The 22580-nt window shown below is 41.0% G+C and overlaps 1 protein-coding gene across 2 annotated transcripts in view; it reads right to left on the bottom strand.

Annotated features, from left to right (window-relative positions):
• Positions 1-96: 96 nt before the first annotated feature.
• Positions 97-22580, bottom strand: part of itga9 (integrin, alpha 9) — a 46515-nt gene continuing 24031 nt past the window's right edge. For both annotated transcript variants that reach the window (XM_046402045.1, XM_046402046.1), the window contains 13 exons: positions 15530-15679; positions 14667-14743; positions 14057-14204; positions 10066-10152; positions 9797-9876; positions 9512-9595; positions 8959-9067; positions 8737-8844; positions 7294-7419; positions 6990-7109; positions 6805-6900; positions 3482-3601; positions 97-1828 (listed from right to left, as the gene is read on the bottom strand). In XM_046402045.1, the coding sequence (XP_046258001.1) occupies positions 1730-1828; positions 3482-3601; positions 6805-6900; positions 6990-7109; positions 7294-7419; positions 8737-8844; positions 8959-9067; positions 9512-9595; positions 9797-9876; positions 10066-10152; positions 14057-14204; positions 14667-14743; positions 15530-15679 (1404 nt within the window). In that variant the 3' untranslated portion in view covers positions 97-1729. The remainder of the gene's footprint in view (positions 1829-3481; positions 3602-6804; positions 6901-6989; positions 7110-7293; positions 7420-8736; positions 8845-8958; positions 9068-9511; positions 9596-9796; positions 9877-10065; positions 10153-14056; positions 14205-14666; positions 14744-15529; positions 15680-22580) is intronic.

Raw genomic sequence — 22580 nt, 5'->3', positions numbered from 1 at the left:
TGCACACATCTGGCTCCTGCCTTCTGAAAAATGACCAAAAATTCATTCACTGCAAGGTTTCATCCTAACATGAATATGATTAATTATTAAAAACAAATTCTTCAAAATGCATTTATTTTGAGATAGAGCTCTTCAAATGGATAAAACTGCTGATACTCTTACTTCTTTGGGGAAATTCAACATAGAATTTAATTCACTGTGTTCTGCAAAATTTCATTCACAATCAAGCACAGTTTCAAAAGGAACATGTGGGGTAAAGAGTGCTGACATTCTTCCATGTTGACTGAAAATAAGCTCTTCCTCTGAGTCCCAAAGAGCTCGTTTATGTGTAGTGATTGAGTGCAGCACATTCCCACCTATTTTTAGGGTATCACTCATGCCATGGGCCCCTGTAAATGACTGTAGGCGGACTCCCATGGCAGACTTTCATCTGGCTGTGGAGAATAATCTGTCTTATATTTCACACTAAAACCCAATTCCTAATAACATAATAATAAAATTATATATCCGCTGCTTTGGTGAAGTCTTGAAAGGTTTGGGAAATAAATCACGATCAGGTCTAATGTCATGACGTAGAGTGAATCACCTCCTACAGTATTTCAGTGAGAATAACAGTATCAACTCAAATATCCTCACTTGATCCTATAAACGTTTGGGGGTCTGTCTGAAAAGTCAGGTGCATTCCTGAGCAACAGTTCCTGGCAAAAGCAGCTTCAGATAATTCATTCTACTGCACATAGCACTTTCAAGGCATTTGCTAATTTAAGTATTGCAGAGAATAAAGGTTGAAATTTAAATCTGATAAAAATCACTTTTGATACATAAACTGTTATCACCTACAACTCTCTTAAAATCAATAGCAAATGGAATGCATGTATAGCTTGAAATGTGAATCACGACTTTTATGCTCCTAATGACCTCAGACAGCGCTTTTACTGTGCCTCCTGCACCTCTGAGACAACCCCAGTGGATGACATGACGACACAGCAATTTAATCATTATGTGCTCAGGTCTAAAACACAGAATTAGTTCTGGTTGATTATCTGTGGGAACGAGGGACAGTCAGATGTGTAAAACAGAGATTCATAAGCTGGAATTAGTAAAGAAAAGATAGAATCTTTCACTCCCAGGAAGAACTGAATATACAAACATCTCCAATCATGTACTATACAGGACATAACTTTGGCTGAAAAAGTAAAGCTATGGAGCCAATGCATTCATTCTTATCAAACATCAGTGCTTTTAGGAAAACATACTGTAGATACAGTATGTTTATAATGGCCTTCAAACCCCAACTCTTCTCGAAGCCCAGTTTTACACAATATGGCTTAAAGTGTATGTATAAAAATAAATTTGCTATGTAACACAGCCCTGAGGGTTTTGTTGTCCACCAGTATTCATGCCGTCTCCACATCCCCGTGCGGATGTGGGTCTCCATCAACAGTTCCGCTCTGCTGGCTGGGAGTTACCTTCTTTGAGATTAGCTGAATTCCACAGCAAGTGTCCTCTGGCAAGCCCCACTGTCACCTCAGAAGCCTGTTTCCTGGACCCCCACCCACAAAAAATATCAAGTCTCCAAAAAATATGGAGAATATTCTTCTCTTCCACATATGGAAGACTGAAGGGCCTGGTGCCACTGGGGCGGCTTGCGAGACCCCGTGCTATTGGATCCTTCCCGACCCAATCCCTAATCTCACTGGCTCCTCTGCAACCCCCCCAAATGCAAGTCTCAGTGGTTCTTTTCCATCCAGTCCCAACTTTCATCACTGTCCTTCCTGTTCTTTTCAGCCTCAATGATTTCTCTGTAGCGCCGACGGAAGAATCCCATCTGTCAAAGAATGAGAGAAATAAAAACTTGAGTACTTAGTAAGGTGTATCAGTGGTCAGATCTGACTGTTGGAGTGAAAAGCCTGTGGTTTGAGGTCATTAACTATAAACCACACATATTTAGATTAATGATGATCATTTTCCAAAGCTTAATAGGGTAGATTTTTCTCTACTGATGTGGTCACCTACTGCTTTCAGGTGAATTTTGTTGGCTTTGGACAGAGCCAGGCTAGCAGCTTCCCTGTTTGGAGTCTCAGTGCAGCGCTGAGCTACCCAACTACCCAAGAAGGGTATTGCTTTTCTCAAATTTATGTTGTCATTGTGTGATAACTGCTTCCCAATGACTCACAAAATCTGAAAGGGTTAATTCTGTCATGTCATTCATACTGACTTTTGGGAAGTAGCTACAGTTTGTACATAACTGTAATGTAGCTGCCAACCAGATTTTTAATGTAAAAACATAGAATTATTCAACTTCAATATTTTCTCACTTGTCCTCTGGATTTGACTTTACGTAGCTTGTAAATGTGATATTATTTAGTAGCTGACTCTCAGGAGTGTCATTGAAAGCACCACGAATGAGATCCTTTATCTAAAACAGTCTTTTCTTTCAGCTGCATTATTCATTATTACATAATATCTTTTTAATAGCAACTAAACCTTTAGCGTGCACTATGATGGATTATACTACTTATGTTTAAGTTGGAAATACATGCAAGTTGAAATCTCTCCCGCTGTGATATAAATCAATGGATACCTAGCTGATAGGAAAGCAATTTAAAACATCACAGCATGGTATGCTTGAAAAAAATGGCTGTCGTTAATACAAAAAATAGACAATTTGAAGTTGATAGGCAAAACCACCAGAATGGACAGAAGTAAATCAAGAATATCCCCTTGTAGAAATGTGCTGTTTCTTTAGGAATCTAATACTCCATTCTAATTTACAGTCAACTGACCTATAACATAGCGTTACAAAGTGTATAATAAAGGAGATGTGAGAGGATTGGGGAGAGCAGTAAATTCTCGGTGTGTATCTAAACAAAGCCATGATGCCTCGCTCGCTGTGACTCCATTCATTTATCTGAGTTTGACTACCAAAGTTTATTGATACAGACCTGTACTCTCCTCAGGCATTTCCTGAAAAGAGCAATACAGGACATGTGCTGCTCTTGTAAGTGGGGTTTATTTTGGCAAGATCTGATGACCTGGGGATCGGGGGGAAATGTATCCCAGGACCAACATTCCAAACTTTAGTTGTGGTATTCCCGGTGGAAAATGAAGGAGTGAAAAAGAAAAGGAGTTCTGTGCTAACAGGGCCTCTGGACATCAGAGTAATTGCAATTTCCCTTTAAGAATCTTCTTTCATGTGAATGGTATGGTGTGAATTATTATCCAGTCTGTGATTTGTCCTTTTCATGGTTGTTTAAGGTCCAAAGCAAGCTCTTGCCCCCACCTCTTCCCCTGCCTCCAGCTGTCTCTGTACAACTGAATACTGTGCTGTCATATAACTAGGGAAGGCTCTGGTTTTGATACACAAGTCTGTGGCAACTCCCTCTTATTTAACAGTGTAACTTCAGCAAAATATTGCTAGAAAAGCAAGCACTTATGAGACTAATACTGTAAGCTGAAAAATCTGTGTTCACGTGTTTACCTTCCAGAGTAGCACAGCTAACAGCAAAAAGATGAGGATTCCCACCAGCAGACTGATGGCAATGATCCAGCCGACTACGTAACCCCTCGGCTCCTGACTGTGGAGAGCCTCGAACACCAGCTGAAACACAACAACGCAGGCAGGGACACACAAAAGTAGTCATTAAGTCATGGGCTGCTAATGATGCAATGTAGTGCAACAATAACCACCAGGACGTGTCTTATTTCAGTCTGCTTCATTTGATCTGAGAGGAGCTACAAGAAAAGCTAAAACTGAAAACTGAAAAAAGCATCAAACTGGACTCTAATGGAATTTATTTTATACACAGCATTCATGCAACCTCAAGAAACACAGTAAGCAGTCCAAATGAATGTAGATTTAACATGGGTTTTGTACACTGTCACGTTTCATGCAACAACCACTGAAACCCAATTTTTTATTTTTTATTTTATTTTTTTAAGGAAAGGCTAAATTCTTCAAGCTGTACACCCAGAACAAAGCAGGGTGATTATGGGTGACCTTTGCCCTACAAGCAACAAACAGACAGTCAACAAATACTAAACAACTTAATGTGCTGCAAAACACATTTTTAGTCACATACTAATAATATTTTTAGCTACACTAGCAGCATGGCAGTGTAACACAGACGTTCACGCTCTCCAGAGGATGAATCCACACTGACTTTAGTGACTTTTCATCTGTCTACTTTTGAATGTATTGAGTGTTTTGGTTTATAATGAAATACCCGGAAAGTCTCAGCTGTACTACTTTTTTTTTTTCAATTCGACTGTGCAAATGTGACGAATGATGATGACGATCGATGAACGTTGTCATCGCTGTCATTGTGAGCATGTTCGCATACAAATGTTACTTTTGGCTCAAAGTAACACTATGTGTATACAGCCTAACAGAGATGCTAACATGGCTGTAGACACAGTGTTCATCATTGTCTCCGACAGCCTAACCAAATGCTGCATGTTTTCATCTCTGCTAAGAATAACATCATAGAACTATAGTCAGTAAGCGTGACAATCACTGTTTCATAACACACCACTATATACATGATGTTGTGTGTGATGCCAACAAGTTTTCATTATATTAGGTCAGAGCAATTCAAAATAACAAATCACCCACTCCCACTCAATGTGGAGCCTCATGACTTTAAACTGATTTTTTTAAAGCCCAGAATGAGGCTTATTCTTAGGGTTATCTCGTCTGTTCCAGGAAATCTGGCAAAAAACAGCCGGGTTCCACAATAAATAAAATCTATTTAGGCTTTTTCCCATGACATGAATGAACACTGACCTGCTGAATAATATGTCACTGAGCGCATACTCAGTTCACTTAACCCAATGTACACCGTAATGCTGAACTACAATGGAGGACAGTGGTATCTACTGACGAATACTCTGTTTACTGGAATTAAGTGAACACAGTTATTTTAAATCGCTTTCTAGCAGCAGCGCTTTGATTTTTAGTTACAACTGCCATTAGATTTATCTGTGTGACAGTCTGCTACTTTCCACTTTCAAAGAGTTCTTTTGAAGCTGTTAAATATTTCTCAACATGAGTTGTTTCCAGCAAAATCAATTTGATCGCTCAAATTGATTTGTAATAAATTGACAGTGGTTTGACTTGAATTACTCGGCACCACAGCTAAGCCTGCTTTCATGTCAGCATTTAGGGCCCTAAAAGGAAAATAACACATTCACAAGGATCGTGAAATAGCTGGGTTATTTACTAATGATGTCAAACAAAGACGTGTGTATAAATAAATGTGCAACTCCCAAATGTCAGATAATCCTGCATAAGTTGCTGCTGTAAACAATGGTGGGACGATGTACATTCAGTGGAACTGTGGAACCTCAATGTGCGGTGCTGCATGGGCTTTGAACACAAATGTGGCATGAGACGCCAACTGTGAGCCAGGACGCAACCAAGTGGGCTAGTGAAGATTAATCTCTCTGTTGAATAGTTTCCCACATTAACACCTCCGCTTTACTCTGTGCTCTGGAATCTGAGTGTTGTTATGCATGCCAAGGCGCTTGCGTATGCAGACAAGATGAAAGCTCTACTGGTCGATGCTCTTTGACTCTAACTTTCCCAATTTAACTTGTGCAACCAGTTAACTCTGGGAGTGTGTGATTGAATGTGAAGTTCAGTAAACTCTGTTATGTGATGTTAAGTTTGTAACTTGCATTCTTAAAACAGAACCCTATAGATTTATGCCAGTTTGTTAACATGCCACGGGACATAAAAAGTCAGCTAAGCTTGCAGTGAGCGATTCAACCAGGGACCACAAATTATACTTTGCAATGTGTATTCTAGTCAGCAGGAATCAGAAGGGAAAAGGCAACTGTGTTTACTAAAATCTAGAGGGGCAATGGTCGTTGGAATGAGCACACTCACTAAGTGCTGAAAGAGTGGTGCAGTATAGACATACTCATGGCAGGTCTGAATTTTCTGAGCACGTCTGAAGCTCAGGGTCAGTAGGGCTGCAGTCCGGTCAGCGCCCTAATCACTTGAGAGATCCCACTGCGAGCATGCTTGGCGCTCAATATAATCATCACATCTGATCTGCTGGGCCATTCAATCACTCAGCAAACAACAGTGGGAGGGAGGGTTTGTCCTTGAGCACAGCTGAGGACCCTGAAAAGCAGTCGACAGAAGTGCCACCGTACACTATAACCATAGCCTCCAGCTGTTCCCTGGGCTCACATCAGCCACTCAAGCATTGTCTAACCACAGCATGATGGACTTTGCATCTGAAGATAAAAATGTAGATGCTTACTGAAAGATTTTTGCCAGCAGAGACATGTAACCTTGAACGCCAGCCTCAATTAGCTTCAGACCATGGTTTAAAGGGTCAGTTCACCCCAATGTAAAAAATTAATTTTCATGTCTGGGTCTTCAGTGGCTGTTGGCTTTACTATGCCCACTATCTAGACACTAACTTTGTCTGCCATTTGGTACTGGCCATACACACTAGTGCACAATGTGTTAACTGGACAACTTTGCCCAGAAACAAGCTTGATGATAGTGGTGAGAGTGAACCAAAGTAAAGATGCTAAAACCTTTAAAACAGGTGATAATCCTGTGGAGTTGTCATTATAAGCTACTTGTTGAAACTATTGATTAGAGCAGCTTCAAGTAGTTTTTAAATAAAAAAACAGGCTCAGACACTGTGACATCACATTATTGTGACAATTCAGTTATTTCATGTGTGGTGATTTTATTTTTTATTTTTTGCATTCTGTCAAAAGCAACTCAAATACTGTAGTCAGCACAGGTAGATGGTGATTTACAGTTGATGGTGTACTCACAGAAATGTCTTCTGGCAGGCCGTTTGGCACCTCCACTGCCCTGTCATTTACTTGCACGTTGCCCCTTGTCACAAACTGGATCACAGAGGAACTATCCTATGGGATGTGAAAAGGTGGATTAGTGTGATTATTAGAAACATGATGACCTGCGACTAAGTATGTCAAGCTTGTGACTTGTTTCTTACCCTCTTAAGAATTTCAGTGTTGAGGAGAAGCTTAATATCTATGCTTAAAGCTTCTTCTTTTAATTGTGGACCCAGACTGCATGAGACTGTCATACACGCTCTTCCTGGCCGGTCACAGTCCTTTAAAAAAAAAAGGACAGAAGAAGAAACAGAAAGTGGGGAAAGAGAAGGAGAAAGTGTGTGGGAGAGAGAAATGTGATAAACAGATGCTGCACTAACTAGGAAAAAAACAAGAATCTCCACAGGGGGTGACTGTTGATCACCTTTGAACAGTCAAAGTGCAACTTGAGGGCTGAATATTTACCAAGACTTTGCGTCCCGATTTGGTGAAGAAGGCAAATATGGAGTGGAAGATGCTCTCTCTGTCCTGGGGAATGGTGCATGGTGTCGGGTTCCTATGAGGTGTGCAGTTTCCTCGGCCGTCGGCCACCTGAAACAAGACAGGGATGCGGAAAAACTTTCAGCTTTTAGGTAAAGTCATATCAAATGAACATAAATGAAGTCAAAAGTATAACAGATTCGGAGTAGGAGATCTGTTATGTTGCAAAGATAGGTTTAGATTTGGACGTGACAATGAAAATGTAGACACAAGCACTTTTGTCACCTGAACTGGCCCAATCCCACTATTGTTATGAGTCTCCAGGGCTCACAGGAAGTTCTCCCCAACAAGAAGCTGGTACCCCTCCCAGACAGATTTCCCATATGGAGTGATTTAGAGGTGTCTGGTTTACTGCCCACACCCCAGGGAACACTTCCCCTTTCCCCTCTCCTCAGCCTGACCTGAAGCTCTGTAGGTGGAAATCTCCTCTGGCCTTCCTCATTGTCTGCTCTGTTGCCACCCAGCATGTCTGAGCTTTTATTGCTGCGCTTTCTCATGTCCTGTGTTTCTGCTGCCAGTGCTGGTGTGAAGATTCATAGGCTGCTGCCCTGACTTTAACTTGTGAAACTGATCACGAGAACAGAATTTTCACAGTAAATAATGAAGGTTGAGGGATTTTGTGCAGAAAAATTGGAACACATGGAGCAACAGGCAGGAACCTGTATGTCATGCCTGAATCAATGGAGGTTTGTATAAAATGTAAGAATATCTGGCTATAAAATATAAGTGTGCAACTGTCCCGTGTGCCACAGACTAGACACAGCGTTAACAGCGTTTATGATATGTGGTTTCAAGCTGGGGATGGTACGGGGCAGTAGCACCCTGCAGGTGTCCCATTGCCTTTTCGTGCAAGCTGTCTGATCCTCTGAAAGTGATTCCAGATGGACTCAAGGAGGGTGGGATACAGTCAACCCTGTCTGCCCATTCACAGTATATACAATTAACAGCTTGAGCCCCCCACCAACAATCTACCTATATGAAAGGAGCAATTCAAGGGGTTAAGAAAACATTTAAACCCAGGTGGGAGTATTGCGTTTCTTTATCTAAATGCAAAATGTTGTGAAACAAAATGGTTGGCTAGCTTCAGTAGCAGCGTCAACATTTTAGCTAAGATTTTCACTAGCCCAGTGGTACCTCACACAAAGCAAATTGGCCATGCCATGACAGAAAGCCCACGGATTAGCAGCTTTCTGTACAGAAATATGTCCTCGAAGATGAATACAAGCAGCTGTGCCACAATGAGAAGCATGGTCAGCGGGTGTAGGCTGGATGAATGTGCTAAAAAAGTGGCTGACTGCAGGTGAACAAACTAATAAATAATGATTTGGGCTAGATAAATACTGTAGAGAGACTGCTGTTGGCATCCACCTGTGTTTCAATGATGTGGAACATGTCAGCTCCGTTGCCAGCCAGCCGGTTGGGTATCCTGATGTCCACAGTGGAGCCAGGAAGCCTGCTGGGCCCCTTGTTTATGGCCTGGAACCACGTCAGATGGAGGCAGGGAAAGAAGGAGACAAAGGAAAGAGAAGTGAATATATAGAGAACCTTACAAAAATACTGAAAATCCTACATGCTCTGAGCTGGCAGTACCTGGAAAGTGAGATTGAGAGGCTGAAAGTTGCACTCCATGTCTTCTAATTGGACAAAACGCGAGGCATCGATGGAGTTTCCATACACAAAAGAGCTTGGTGTCACGACACTGCAGCCACAGTGATCAGGGGAGACAGAGCAGATGGCACATTAATTTATCAAAATGCACACAAATAACCTTAAAAAGCACTTCATAAAAATGTCTGGTTTCAGTCATGTTATTAGCTGAACAGTAGAGTTTTCCTCAGCAGTTGAAACAGATGTGTCCAGCTTTCCCCCGAAGCCTTCCTTCACATTTAAGACACACAACAGTCTTATCAGATGTCAGATTTGGGGGGAATTCAGCCTGTTTTAAATCTCTTTCTCTGTGAAGCAGAGCTACGATAAAGCGTCCAGAGATAAGGCTTTTCAAGTTGACATGCACCATCCTGACAAAAGCACTCCCTCTCCTCCCAAAAGCCAAGACATGAGCAAGCAGCTCAAGTCTCCATCTGAGGCATGTAAATTCCGACAGCTTTAACTTAGGGGTGTCCATGTTTGTTCTCGTTCTTACCCAGTAATAGTCGTGTCAGTCTCATGAACCAGAGGGATGGACAGATCCAAACTGTTGTCAGAGAGTTTGTGCTCGGGATTGGCACTATAACAAACAAGAAGCAATTAAGTTATGCAGTCATTTTGTAAATCAATCCAGGATTAAATTCTACAAACACCAAGAAAAGTTAATTAGATTATTTTTAATTAAGTTGGGCACATCTATGGGAATAAATCTGCATTTTTAATCACAGTAATTACAAAAAACTACTGTTATTCACTAAAACGTGAGACTTTTAATACTGACCTTTTTGCTTGAACTAAGAACTGCAATGTGTCATTTTCCCCGGACAGCTGACTCGTGTCAAAAATCACTGCAAAATGATACTACAACATAAAGACAGAAAAAACAGGGAGTCATTGGCTGTCTTCACATGGAATTTTTTCTTCCCACGCAAAAACATAAGGAGGAGGCTCCTGCACACCAATACATTGTACTTAGCTGAGATAAAAACTGCATTTATACTGAATACCGTTTTGACAACGTGCAGTTGATTCTACCTCAGTCTGAGCTACCTTAGTCTGTGCTCTCATGAAGGGAAATCCCACGCTGCATTTGAGGAAGTCCAAATCAACAAGTCCACAGGATATACCCTTCTCTTCCTGCAAAAAGACAGATAGACAGAGAGACAGACAAGTAGGAGATAAATACAGACAGACTGGAGACAGAGTGGGTGACACTCATGGAGACACAAGGAGGAAGACGCAGTAGACTTGACGCAGACTGTGACAGAGAACAATCAGTTTGGAGAACCAAAAAGCACCCGCATTGGCTTCAGAAGGTGAAATAAATGCAAACATTATGGATAATGTCATCAACTATGTATGTGTAACAAAGAGCAACAGTGTAACCTCCACTGCAGCTTTAAAAATGCACACAGACACACACACCCGTCAACATTTACAGTAAGTTCAAAGTGTTTTGTTAGAAACAGACTTCTATACGTTGAAGAATAGGTTCTCGTATCTTCCTGAAGTTCTAAATTAGATTAAACGAAGAATGTACAAAGTAGTGATGGCTCACACGTCTTGGCGGGTGGGTACTTGGACAACCTCCAGGCTGTGTGTTTGGAAGCTTGTCTAAACAACATGGAGCTTCACCGGCTGCGCTGTGTAAACACTCGGGACCTGACCCGATGAGGAGTAAGAATTCTTTTAGCAAGAATTCACCGCAAGGCTGTTGGCTCGTGTGCGTAAGGCATGAAAGAGGGCAGATATACTTCACTACTTCAGAAAAAATAAAAAAAATAATAAAAAAACAAGAGACAAAGCATAACAATCCTGGAACATTCAGCAGGGAGCTTAATGTAAGTCATACAAATGGTCCAGTTTGGGCCTGTGTTTAAAACACATTTCCAAAAGTGATAAAGAAAGCAGGTGTGAAGATTGCCTCCGCTGACATATTTAAAGCAACACATCCATCCACAGTATCATCCAGACTCGCATTCCCCTTAATCGGCAGATTCCCAGTCTAAGTCCAGGGTGTGGCCGTGCCCTTCATCTTCATTAAGTCAACTTAAATAAGCACTGCCCTTTGCATGGAGACTACGGCAAGCAATGATGGAATTTCCTCTATTTCCTGTATTCCTCCATGCTGCTGTGCAAACACCGCCTGTCCCTTGGGGCTGACCAGGATTGGGGAAGTCAGCCTGTTTACCCATCATCCACCTGGCAGCCCTTGAGAGAGAGCAGAGCACTCAAACATATGGCATGTTGTGCCTCCATGGGGAGAAAAGCGACAAAAGTCTGTTTGTTCAGCACTTCTTCACTTTCTTTCTCTTGCTTACGCTCTCATGTCTTTCTCTGTCAGGAACAAATACACGCTGGGATTTTCACAAATGGCAGGCCCAATAAATATCACCAGGACTGTTTATTCTGCTTTAGTGTCAGATGAAGCTTCGAGTGGGGTAGTACATCAGTGTGGATGACGACACACAGGAGGCCAATTTCTGCACGTCTCTTTATGTCTCTAACCACTTAGGTATTTGTATATTCGGCTTTATTTCAGCCTACCTAAACCTTCTAAACTTTTTTTTTTTCATTGCCTGCTTTATATTTCAACACAGGTATTAAGATTTACATCTACCTTTGGTTTTATGCCATGTGCAAAGCTGCATTTCACAGCCAAGAAAATGAATGATTTGTATTTTCACTGGTTTGAAGTTCCACTGAAATTCACAACTTTACACATTTCTTGGTTGCATTCCCAACATCTTTTTTTAAAATTTTTTTTTACCGCAGCTGCCAGAAATCACCAGTAATGAGTGGCAGTATAATGATCCTTTATTTAAGTAAAAGTAGTAATACCACACTGTAATAATACTATGGTACAAGTAAAAGTCCTGCATTCAAAATGTCACTTCAAATAAAGTACAGAAGTATTATCAGCACAATGTACATAAAGTACCAAAAGTAGAAGTACTCCTCATACAGAATAGTTCCTCTCACATCATTAGAACATTATTATTATCACTGCGCTGAGTTAACGGTTCTGATCCACATTCAAAATTAGTTTTAGAAGTTTTTGATTTACATGTATGGGAAGTTTTTTACGATGTAATCATTGTCTTCCACGATTGTGTAATACAACACATAGAATTTGGAACATGGAGCTTAAAATGAATTATTTGATGTGTAATTCTGGGCACAGACATTCTGTGTATCATTATTGGACAAACACTAATAAATACCATGGTATTGATTTCAAACATCGCTCAGTGCAACTGCAAAATGTAAACTGGTTTATTTGAAGCTCTTGAGGTGAGCTCTTTATACTGTATATTGTCGTGGCATTAATGTAGGGCATTGTGTGTAGAATCTAAATCTGAGTAACTATGGTGTTCAGATAAACATGGTGGAGTGGAAGTATAAACCACTGTCAGAAATACAATGGCACAAAACATCTGCCACAACTTTTAGGGCAAAAAAAAAAGAGGTCAGAAAAGAAAACACAGAAGCCGGTGCAGCAGTCCCACAGGAGTGAAGGCAGTGCTCCTGAAACCCGTTCACCTCCACAACTTTCTGACAGCTTGTGTTGCAAGAACAACAGACAGATAACACATTCCACTCACACATAATATGAGGGGAGTACAAGTTCACGCTTCACTCACTGAAAAAAAAAAAAGCCTCAGGGGAGGTTTGGGAGATGACCTTTGCAAAATGGGGTCACATCATCACCTCGGACCAGCAGTAATTAGAAATGTCTCAAAGAGCATATGGCAGTATATCTGCTCGGTGGCCTCTTTGTCATCTCTTCATACTGTTCACTTCCTGTTCCCTTTGTGCAGCAGGCCACCGTGACTTATCGGGTTCCTGAACAAAACGAGGCTCTGTGGCTGCTGGTAACCTGATATTTAATAAGTTCATTAGATTAGCCATGAAACTCAAACTGACACACTGTTTTTCTAATATTTGCCTGCAGCATGTATTCTATTTAAATTCAATTTCAGCTTTGTTGGGGAGGTTTAAAATCATGTCACAGGTTGTGAGCTTTACAGAGATGATCCTTACACATCACAGGGTGCAAAACCCAGCCGGAGGATAAACATGAGGTCCATTATGAGAAGAAAAGTCTTCATGATGGATGCTGTCCCCTCTAGCAACCAAAAAGCTACTGCGAGCCGGGTTGTGCTCGTATCAGAGCGCTCTGTCTGACGTGGCGTCTCTCTAAGCTCAGAGTGGCCCTGTTGGCCTCTTTGCAACAAATGAGCAGACAGACAAGAGCAGAGGCAGAGACTCCCGCTGTGAAATCCATCCACATGCAAGCGTGGTCTCGAGGAAAATCTCTCAGGTTTAATGTGGGATGGCAGTGGGTAGATATTTCTTTAACAGTGACAGAATGTGAAAACTGCTTTTGGGGGTCAGGAGTGCGAGGACTGAAGAATATCTCCATGAAATTCAGTAATAATACTCACATTACGAACCTGTATTTACCAGATTAAATATGTACCTCCTTTTTGACACGAATTTTGCAATCTGAACTGTAGGCAGGTACATAGTCAAGCTTGTGGAAGTGCCAAGTATGTGCGTTCTGATTTGTTCTCATGCACACAGCTCGTATGTCTGCCTTGAACGAGTCAAAGAAACGTATGACAGGTCAGCCCGAGTTGCTGGCCTGTGAGATGGGACAGCTGTTGCTGCTGCTGCTGAGGTTCATCTGCTCTTTATCCTTTCATCTGCAGGGCTGCCTACACAGCTCAGGCAAAGCTTTAGGTTGATCTGTCCCCTCATAGGTCTGTTTCTCTGTACGCTTCACTGTTTAGACTGCACACTTGACATTTAATCAGTCTTTTAAAATAAACTGCATTTTAGAAAATATACACCTCAGTGGAAAACTAAAGGTATTAGCTGACTTGTATGTGTAAAATTTGGCCCTGTGCATCATTTCAACGATTCACATGTTTTACCAGCATCTTTTCAACCAAACAACCAAATACATTTCAGAAATAAACATGCGTACTTAAGTGAATAAACAGTAGATACTTCAAGAGTGACAAGAAGAACAAACCTTCTGCCAGAAGTTGATGTAGAAAACCTCTCTGGAGAAGTTGAAGTAGATGTTGGTGTCGTAGGCGTCATCCCCAGCGTTGGAGATGGTCAGGTTCAAAGAAACGTTCTTCACTCCTCCCAGGGCCAAATGAGGTCTGCTATGCAGTCTGTTGGGAACAGGAAGTAAACAAAGCATTTCACAGGATAAATAAACTTGCAAATAAACAACTGCGAGATGTCACAGGAGAAGCAGGCAGCAGAAAAATTCATATCAACAACAAACCTAAATTTGTTTAATTTTGAAATTTTTACTTGAAAATGGAAGTAAGCTGGGAGGAATGGAGATTGAGTATTTGCTTGTTTTTGGAGTAAAACGTAAAATGTATGTAAAAGATGACTACTGCCTACCACAGACATGTGCTGTCAGTAAACGAACAGAGAGCAAAAGACACACAATAAAAAGCGAGGGAACTCCCTAAGTATGGAAAAACATATGGATATCCTCCAAGCATGCGTCATGGTTCCACTCCCCACACCCACATGGCCTATGACGTCAGCTTGCTTCCTTAGTGATGAAGAAAAGGCAAAGACAGAAAATGAATGTAAACTGTGAAGCCGAAAGTTTTTACCCGGAGAGCAACAGCTTCCCATGAAGCCTCAAGTCTGAAGCACAGTCGTCTGACAGGCAGTTCTTCTCAAACCAAGTCTGAAGAGGAAACAGCAAAGTACACAGTTCATATGACCTCATGCTGTCCATTCACTGAACACACCTACTACATATTCGGACAAGGGGGCACTATTGTGTTGCTGCTGGAGCTGTCAAGTATTTTTTATTTTTTTTTAAGCCAGGAAGGCCACAATCTTTACACTATGTGATTTCTCTTTTGATCAGCCTGAGGATGGTCTTATTTAAGGCTAAGTCATGAAGGGAAACTTGAGTCCAGCGCTGACATTCAGTGTAACGTTGGCAGGTTTCAGATAAATGGATTCTGTAGGCCCTGACAGACACACACAGAGCTCTTCAAGAAGTGCAGACAGTGGGGAAACACATGTGGGGCAGGTTAGAGGTGGTTGCAATGAAAATAAATGAATCAGTCTTTTTGAATTCCACTCAAGAAAAACTAACACAGACAATAATGTGCTGGTAACCAACACCAAATCATTGTAAGCAGTCAAATGAGCCTGAGTTATTCCTTCATTCCTTCTGTGGTCTCAGGGAAGGCATGAATTTGTTCTTTATAATCAGCTATGAAAATCAACTATCTTACCTTCTACACCACAGTGCAAGATCATGTGGTAGCCTGAATCATCTGAATAATTCACCAACATGATTCAAAAATGAGAAAGATGCTTGAATTTCAGAATATTAATGGTTACGTGACATTAATTGTGGTAAAATCAGATCTTTGACACCTTAACTAAACTTAAAATTTCTACTTAAATATATTACATCATTTCATCACAATGTAGTGTTACAGTATTTTAGTTTTACCTCATTCTTCACTGCGATCTTGTTTCCTTTCCTCCATCGTAGCACTGGCGTAAGTGCAGGCAGGTCTCGCACCTGTTCTGTCACCACATGCTTCCCCAGGCTGTAAGCCACCTCGAATGTGATGGCTGTGAACACGTCCTTCACGTCTTTCTGTAGAGAGTGCAAACAACAAGGCACAGGATTTGTTTCAACCTTACAGAAATATCTGTCATGATGATAATTTAACATCTTTCTCCAATTAACGCCTGGTGCAAAGACTGATTACACAGCAGATTATCATAAGGCTCATACAGTCTGGATGTGATGTTGTCACTGTAATCACTGCGCTAAAGATCCACAGAGTTGAACGCAGATGTAAGTATAGCGAAGAACCACAGACTCCAGTCCAATCTGAACTGGTTTAAATGAATGGGTGACACAGCTCTCTCAACAATTTATTTTTTGCCATACTGCTGAATGTAATAAAAGCCGGGCCACCACTAAGTTCTCAGCAAAACAAACACATGGATCATTTTTTTAACCTGCTGGCAATGCCTCTGAAAGATATCTTTGTGTTTCTGGCGGCTCCATCTAAGACCACAAAAGAAATATTTGATTTGGCATCAGGGTTGGAAACAATGCAGACAGAATGAAAACAGAGAGCTAAAACTGATCAAATCCCATATCTTCTTTAGATGACAGCGCTGAAAGACGTGCATGGGAAAAGCAGATGAACTGATGTGTCAGTCTCAGCTTTGAAGACAGCTTTGTGAGTCTAAAAGCCACAACAAAACACACACACAAGCTCCACAGGCAACCTGTGTCCCTTTGCCGAGATGATGTCAACAACACGGAGCCAAACCCACAATGTAAACACAAAGGGCTTCCCCCAGCGGTCACTTAGGCCACTCATTCTTTTGCACTTTCTCCCTTTCATCTGTTATCGTAGAATTTTCCAGTGTCCACCCACCCATCCTCTTTCCTTAGGCATAAGCAAAGCCAATCTGTGCTTTGAACACATGGGGCATCACCAGTGGAGAACCCACCCAACTCATCAACAGTGAGAGAGTTATAGCAGGAAAGAGCCAATGTTAAGTGCAGGACATGAATAGACAAAAACAGCAGGGGCTTATTTGGGAAATGGTGCAGCACACAGATAAAGACACAGCCTTGCTGATAACATCAGTTTTTAGTGATTTTCTGTCATCTATGTTTAAAAAATAGGGCTGCAAATCACATTCATTTTTATTATTAAATAATCTGTCAATTACTATTCTTGGTTTGTCAGTTGATTGACTTTAATTTATAAAAATTATTCTACAACCATGCCAACAGTTTTGTTTAGCCAAACTTGTGCACAGCGGTGCTTTATTTTAATGTCAAAATATACACATGTTCATAGTAACAACGTTAACATGCTGATGCTATGCAGCTATGTTTATCACTAAACACTAAACTGACAGACCAACAGACCAACATATTAAGCCTTTAACGACTAACAATTAACTAATTGTTAAAAGAGAATCATTTTCTGTCCGTCAAACAATCAATAACCAATTGATTGTTTCAGCTCTAATTGAAAATGGCATTAAGTGCCCATTACCACAGCAGAACTAGTCAATGACAGGGATAATCCAGATGCAAGAAGTTGACCTCACATTCATCACTCGACTGCATTTGATTCACGTCTCATTACACCTATAGAGACGGTGTTGTTCTAGTAGCATGGTGGCTCAGCTGGGAGGTAACATGACGCAGTGCTGTAGCCAGTGATGGACAAGTGTATACTATGTGAGGCACTAGTGAAGCCCTCAGCCTCAGCAGCCACTGAGGCAGAATTCTTGAAACAGCCCCTGCCCGCTGGCCTCTGAGTGAACTGGCCCCCTCGGGAGTCAATTGCTTGGTTCTCCGGTCCCAAACTCCCTCTGCTTATCTCACATTTTCACAAGCCACAGGAGAAGAAAACAGAGACATAATGACTTTAAATAAAATGTGGCGTTTTGCACAATCTCATGCTTAAAATAGTGACCTTTAAGCTTTACAAGCAAACAGACATAATATTTCCTTTAAACCAGTATGCAGTGGAGGGATTTCCGCATCTTTTATAACAAAGCATCTATTATTGTGCACATACAGAATCATTTTCTTCCTGAAACATAGGACTATAGACTGCAAACTAACTGGAAAGCGCCCAAAACTCACAGCACGCTCATATTAGATGTTCCGGAGGCCATTCGGTAACACTTGGCCTAAGCTTTTATTATCCCTTGATCAATGCTGCCAATTGCTCCACCCGAGTCCACACCCCTGGTCCAGTCACCTACTCCCTCCTAATCCTGCTTTTAATTTCTGTATTTATGGAACAGACAAGTTCCTGAGCTCCAGCTGAGAAGGGCACCAGCAAGTGTTAACTGCCTGGTAACTATAATTTTATGGAAAGGAACCCAACAACTGTTCCTTACATGCTGGTGAAGTTCACAAGAGAAAGCTTGTGACAGGTCATCCTCTACTCAAAGGCTTCCACTGTGTTAATCCTCATTTTAAAATAGACCCTGCAGGGAGAGCCCCTGATGTCCGATCAGATAGAGAGATTCTGGGATTTAAGCTGAATTCCAATGAAAGCATCCATCCATCCATCCATTTTCTATACTGCTTATCCGTCAGGGTCGCGGGGGAGCTGGAGCCTATCCCAGCTGACTACGGGCGAGAGGCGGGGTTCACCCTGGACTGGTCGCCAGTCAATCGCAGGGCCAACACACAAAGACAAACAACCACACACTCTCACACTCACACCTAGGGGCAATTTAGAGTAGCCAATTAACCTAATGTGCATGTTTTTGGTATTGTGGGAGGAAGCCGGAGTACCCGGAGAAAACCCACGCAGGCACAGGGAGAACATGCAAACTCCACATAGAAGGGCCCAGACCGGGATTCGAACCTGGAACCCTCTTGCTATGAGGCGACAGTGCTAACCACTGCACCACCGTGCCGCCCCCCAATGAAAGCAGAAATATGAAATAGCAGCATTATATCTGTCATATCAGTTTTCATCATCTTGAAGAGACAATATGTTACAGCTCTAAATGACTGACATTACTGAATCAGCTTGCTGACCTTAAGACCTAAAGACTTAAAGAGTTAAAACATTCACACTAACATTATCAGCAGATCACGAAGAAACAACGGTGCTGGCATTATGACGTCTGTGTAATAAAGACAGTACATGTAGACTTTTTATTTTGACAGAATTGATTGTAACAACTTTTAAAGTATTCTCATGACATTTGTTATGTGTTTACAGACCAAAAGACCACCAACATAAGCTATTCAGAGATTCCAACAGACTTGGCTTCTGTGCTCATTGTTTGTTTCTGCTGTCTGGAGAAACAACCAACCAATCAGGGCTTTGGTCAGAAACTTTGAATATTACATATAGTGGCTTTAAACAAGATGAAAAATGGTTTTAACCTTCTCATTACCCCATGGACAAATTTACTAATTATTACTTCCAGTCACACTGTAGAGGTGCCAACAGAATAAACTGTTTCCCAGCAGTTCCCACTATAATTTAAACTCTTAACGATGGGATGAAAAATCTTCATGTTACAACAGCTGTAATCTTTTATGTCACATCTGATTCAAACTTTTCCTGCCTGTTTGCATATTCATATATTTAACTCTCAGAATGAAGGACAGCTTGCCACTCTGCATGTTTTGAAAGAAAGCAACTGGGAATCAAACCTTCACATACTATACCCTCTCTGTAGAACAAGGTTTCTGCCAATATTCTGTTTATGTTTACTCTCAGGACCCATTTATTTGGTAGGGCAGATCATATCTTCCCCTTACCATCCTTTTGTCCCCCTCATTATTCATTCAGTTCATTTCCCTCTCTGCTACTTATATCACTCCTTCCTACCATCCTACCACTCTGCTCCCATAATTTTAAGAACATACACACTGCTACTGTATGAATTAATCTGACTCTGTTGAACAAACTTTATAGATTTCACCCTAAACTTCAGTTGAGCTATGCTCAACTTAATGCTGCATGCTCTTATTCTCACATGTTAATCTGATCAACAAGATGGCAATGCACCAAGCTGCCCCTTCATGCTTCCAGAGCAGCTCCACCACCGAAGATGACGTCAGGCTGCAAAAGGCTCTGATCCTCAGTTTAAACGCCTCATGCTTGGCTGAAACTCACAAGAGCTCCACTCTCAGCCAAACCATTCCTTCAAAAGCATATAGTTTAAGCCTGGTCATGGGAAGTCTTTATTAACTGGTGAGGAAAGCGCGCACACAGCACTCCTTTTTAGGACAATGGATGTTTGGATGACTTGCAGGTTAAGGCCATTTCATTTGAGGGGTAAATTCCAAGGAACTTCAGATTAAATGGAAAAAGCATTTCAGTTCAGAGATAAATTGATTCAGCTTGTTAAAGGTTATTGCTAAGTGTGTATACTGAGGCTCAAGGAGACAACTTAAAATTGAAAGTATTTACAGTAGTGTCTGCAGCATATGGCAGACATGCACTTAAGCAGCTTATCTCAACCTGTCCTTGAAAAGAGTGCAGAAGTGAGACAATTAATGAAGTTTTTAGCACGTACCTCTCAGCCACATTGACTACAGGTCAAACTGTAACAGCTGCTCAGCTCAGAATAGGTTAGCAGATGTTGAAAATCATAGAATGACAAACTGTGTAGGAGTAAGAAAGAGTGTTGTCCAAATGGTTTAGCTTGAAACCTTTTTGGTGAACTCAAATATGAACAGCTTCAGTTTGTCTGTGAAAATGATGTGTGTCATGGCAGAAAGGTCAGGAGTCTGTGCCCTGCTTCCCCTCCATAGCTTCTGTTCTTAAACCAGGGAAGATCACCCAAAACAAAAACCATGGTGCATACTCATATTTAAGAAATGTATTTTTGGTTTGATCCATTCTGACTTGATTTATCTGCTATGAATTAACAACCACTTTTTACATCCTGATGAAGCAGTGCATCACTTCAGATGGCACCTGTTGTGACAGGATATTTGTTTTTTTGAAAAAAAAAAAAAAAAAAAAAAAAAAAAGGGCATTGTCAAGGACGTAGCAGTGAGCATGAGTGCAGCTCCCACTGAACTTGGTGATTTGTTTTACTGTTATGTCTATGTGCTTTCCCTCATGCTGTTTTGTTTCTTTAACTGTGCCCTGATTGCTCAGTTCCTGCGCCCACCACTATATATACAGTGAGCCTCTTTGAAAATTTACTTACTATTCTTATTTATTCATTTAAGGCTATTGTTATGTTTTTGGTTACTTTACTATTATTTTTTGGACATTTGGGGTCCAAACTCAAATCTGACATATCTCATTAAAAGTTGATGTTGTGAATAATTGCTCATTTGCACACTAAGTTCACACAGAGCAACATGAGCATTCACTTGGAGCCATGTTCCTGATCACCTGATAAACTTAAATTTAATATATACTCTCTTTTTCCTCTGTTTTTGGTCTCTACCAACTTGTGAGGGAAACGTCTGGCTCTTTAGCAGCTTAATGTTCCACCATGTGTATCAGCTAATTGATGGATGCTGAGCAGGGCGCTATGAGAATGAACCAAAGCATTGAAGTCCTGGGCTGGACAGTGCAACAATGAGGAGGTCACTATAAAGCTCTATCTAGAAAGCGTTTATTCCTGTTCATATTCAGATGATAATTCACTGTGGGTTTATGGTCAATAGTGATCACTTTCACATTTGATAGAATGTTATTATAAAATGTATGGATTAGAGCCACTTTGAGCAAGAAGTCTTGTCTGAAACAATGACATGAGTCAGTACAACTTAGCCTTAGCATGTTCTTAATGACTCATCTGGTTAAAGAAAGTTACAATTCAATAAAAAATGCTTTTGGGTTTTTTACCTTCAGTCTTTCCAAAACCAAATCATTCTGAGTAATCTGAAAATGCCAGACAACCAGTCATAAAAAATGTATGCAGTGTGTCTTTGAAAACTGTTCCCATTCAATATGAGCCATGTTTACACCAACCGCTGGAAAATATTTCAGCCTGGCTGATGTTGGTAGTATGGCAGCGACTCTCAGATGTCTTTCCAGCCCCAGGCACCAACCTGATAAATCACACACTGCAACTCCACAATGTGTTGTGCATCAAAACACACTTAGTCCAGAAACAAATCAAACTGACACAGTACAGCGGGGTTCAGAGTTCATCGTACACTGTGTCTAGTACACAAAGCAAACATGTTTTCACTGAGAGCTACTCTAGCAATAGTTAACAGTTAACAACTGATTATTAAGCTAATTTAGCTGACTGAAAACAAATGAGTAAATTTATACAGTGGAGCCTTGCCTACAATGGACTAATGTAAACCTTTCACTGGTCAATGTGAAACATGGACAACATGGAAAAATGAGGCAAGAACTGTATTTTCAAGTCATCTTGGAGTTTGCATTCAGAATATTTTCTCCTTCATTTCTAACTCTCACCTTATTCCCTTCATTCCCAATTCTTTCCCTCACACCCAGCATATACATGCTTGATCTGCATAGTTCTTAATTAAGAATTTCATTTTAAGCCCTCCTTGGCCTTCACCACCTAAAAAAGGCATATAACATAAGAGAGAAATAAATAAGCCCAGAGCACTGAATCCTGAGTAAAATTTTGGGCCGCAGTTTCCATGAAGACATAAATCAACCAAATCCTAACCTTTAGTGAGACTGAGTGCTGCTAGATATGGCAGTGCGTTGTATGTCTCCCATGAGCAAAACACATATTTCCTTCTGGTTATTAAAACAGAGGAGCACTATCACTTAACTGAGAGGAAATGTATACCATCTGTACCGTCATGCATGAGGCCCCATTGCGAATAAACACCAATAAATATTACGTCGCTCTTAACACAGCATGCACACAGGAACACGTATTTGCAGAAGTACGTACCGCATGATACTCAAAAATCCCTGTGTCACGCATCAACTTCCCTCTGAAACACACAAACAACACACACACCTCTTTGTCTCAGAGTTTGAGTAAAATGACTCCTCAATAAAGATCCCGAGGGTGCAGATAAG

This window comes from Scatophagus argus, chromosome 10, assembly GCF_020382885.2.
Source record: "Scatophagus argus isolate fScaArg1 chromosome 10, fScaArg1.pri, whole genome shotgun sequence".
NCBI lineage: Eukaryota > Metazoa > Chordata > Actinopteri > Scatophagidae > Scatophagus > Scatophagus argus.
This window is presented reverse-complemented; position numbering and strand designations above follow the sequence as displayed.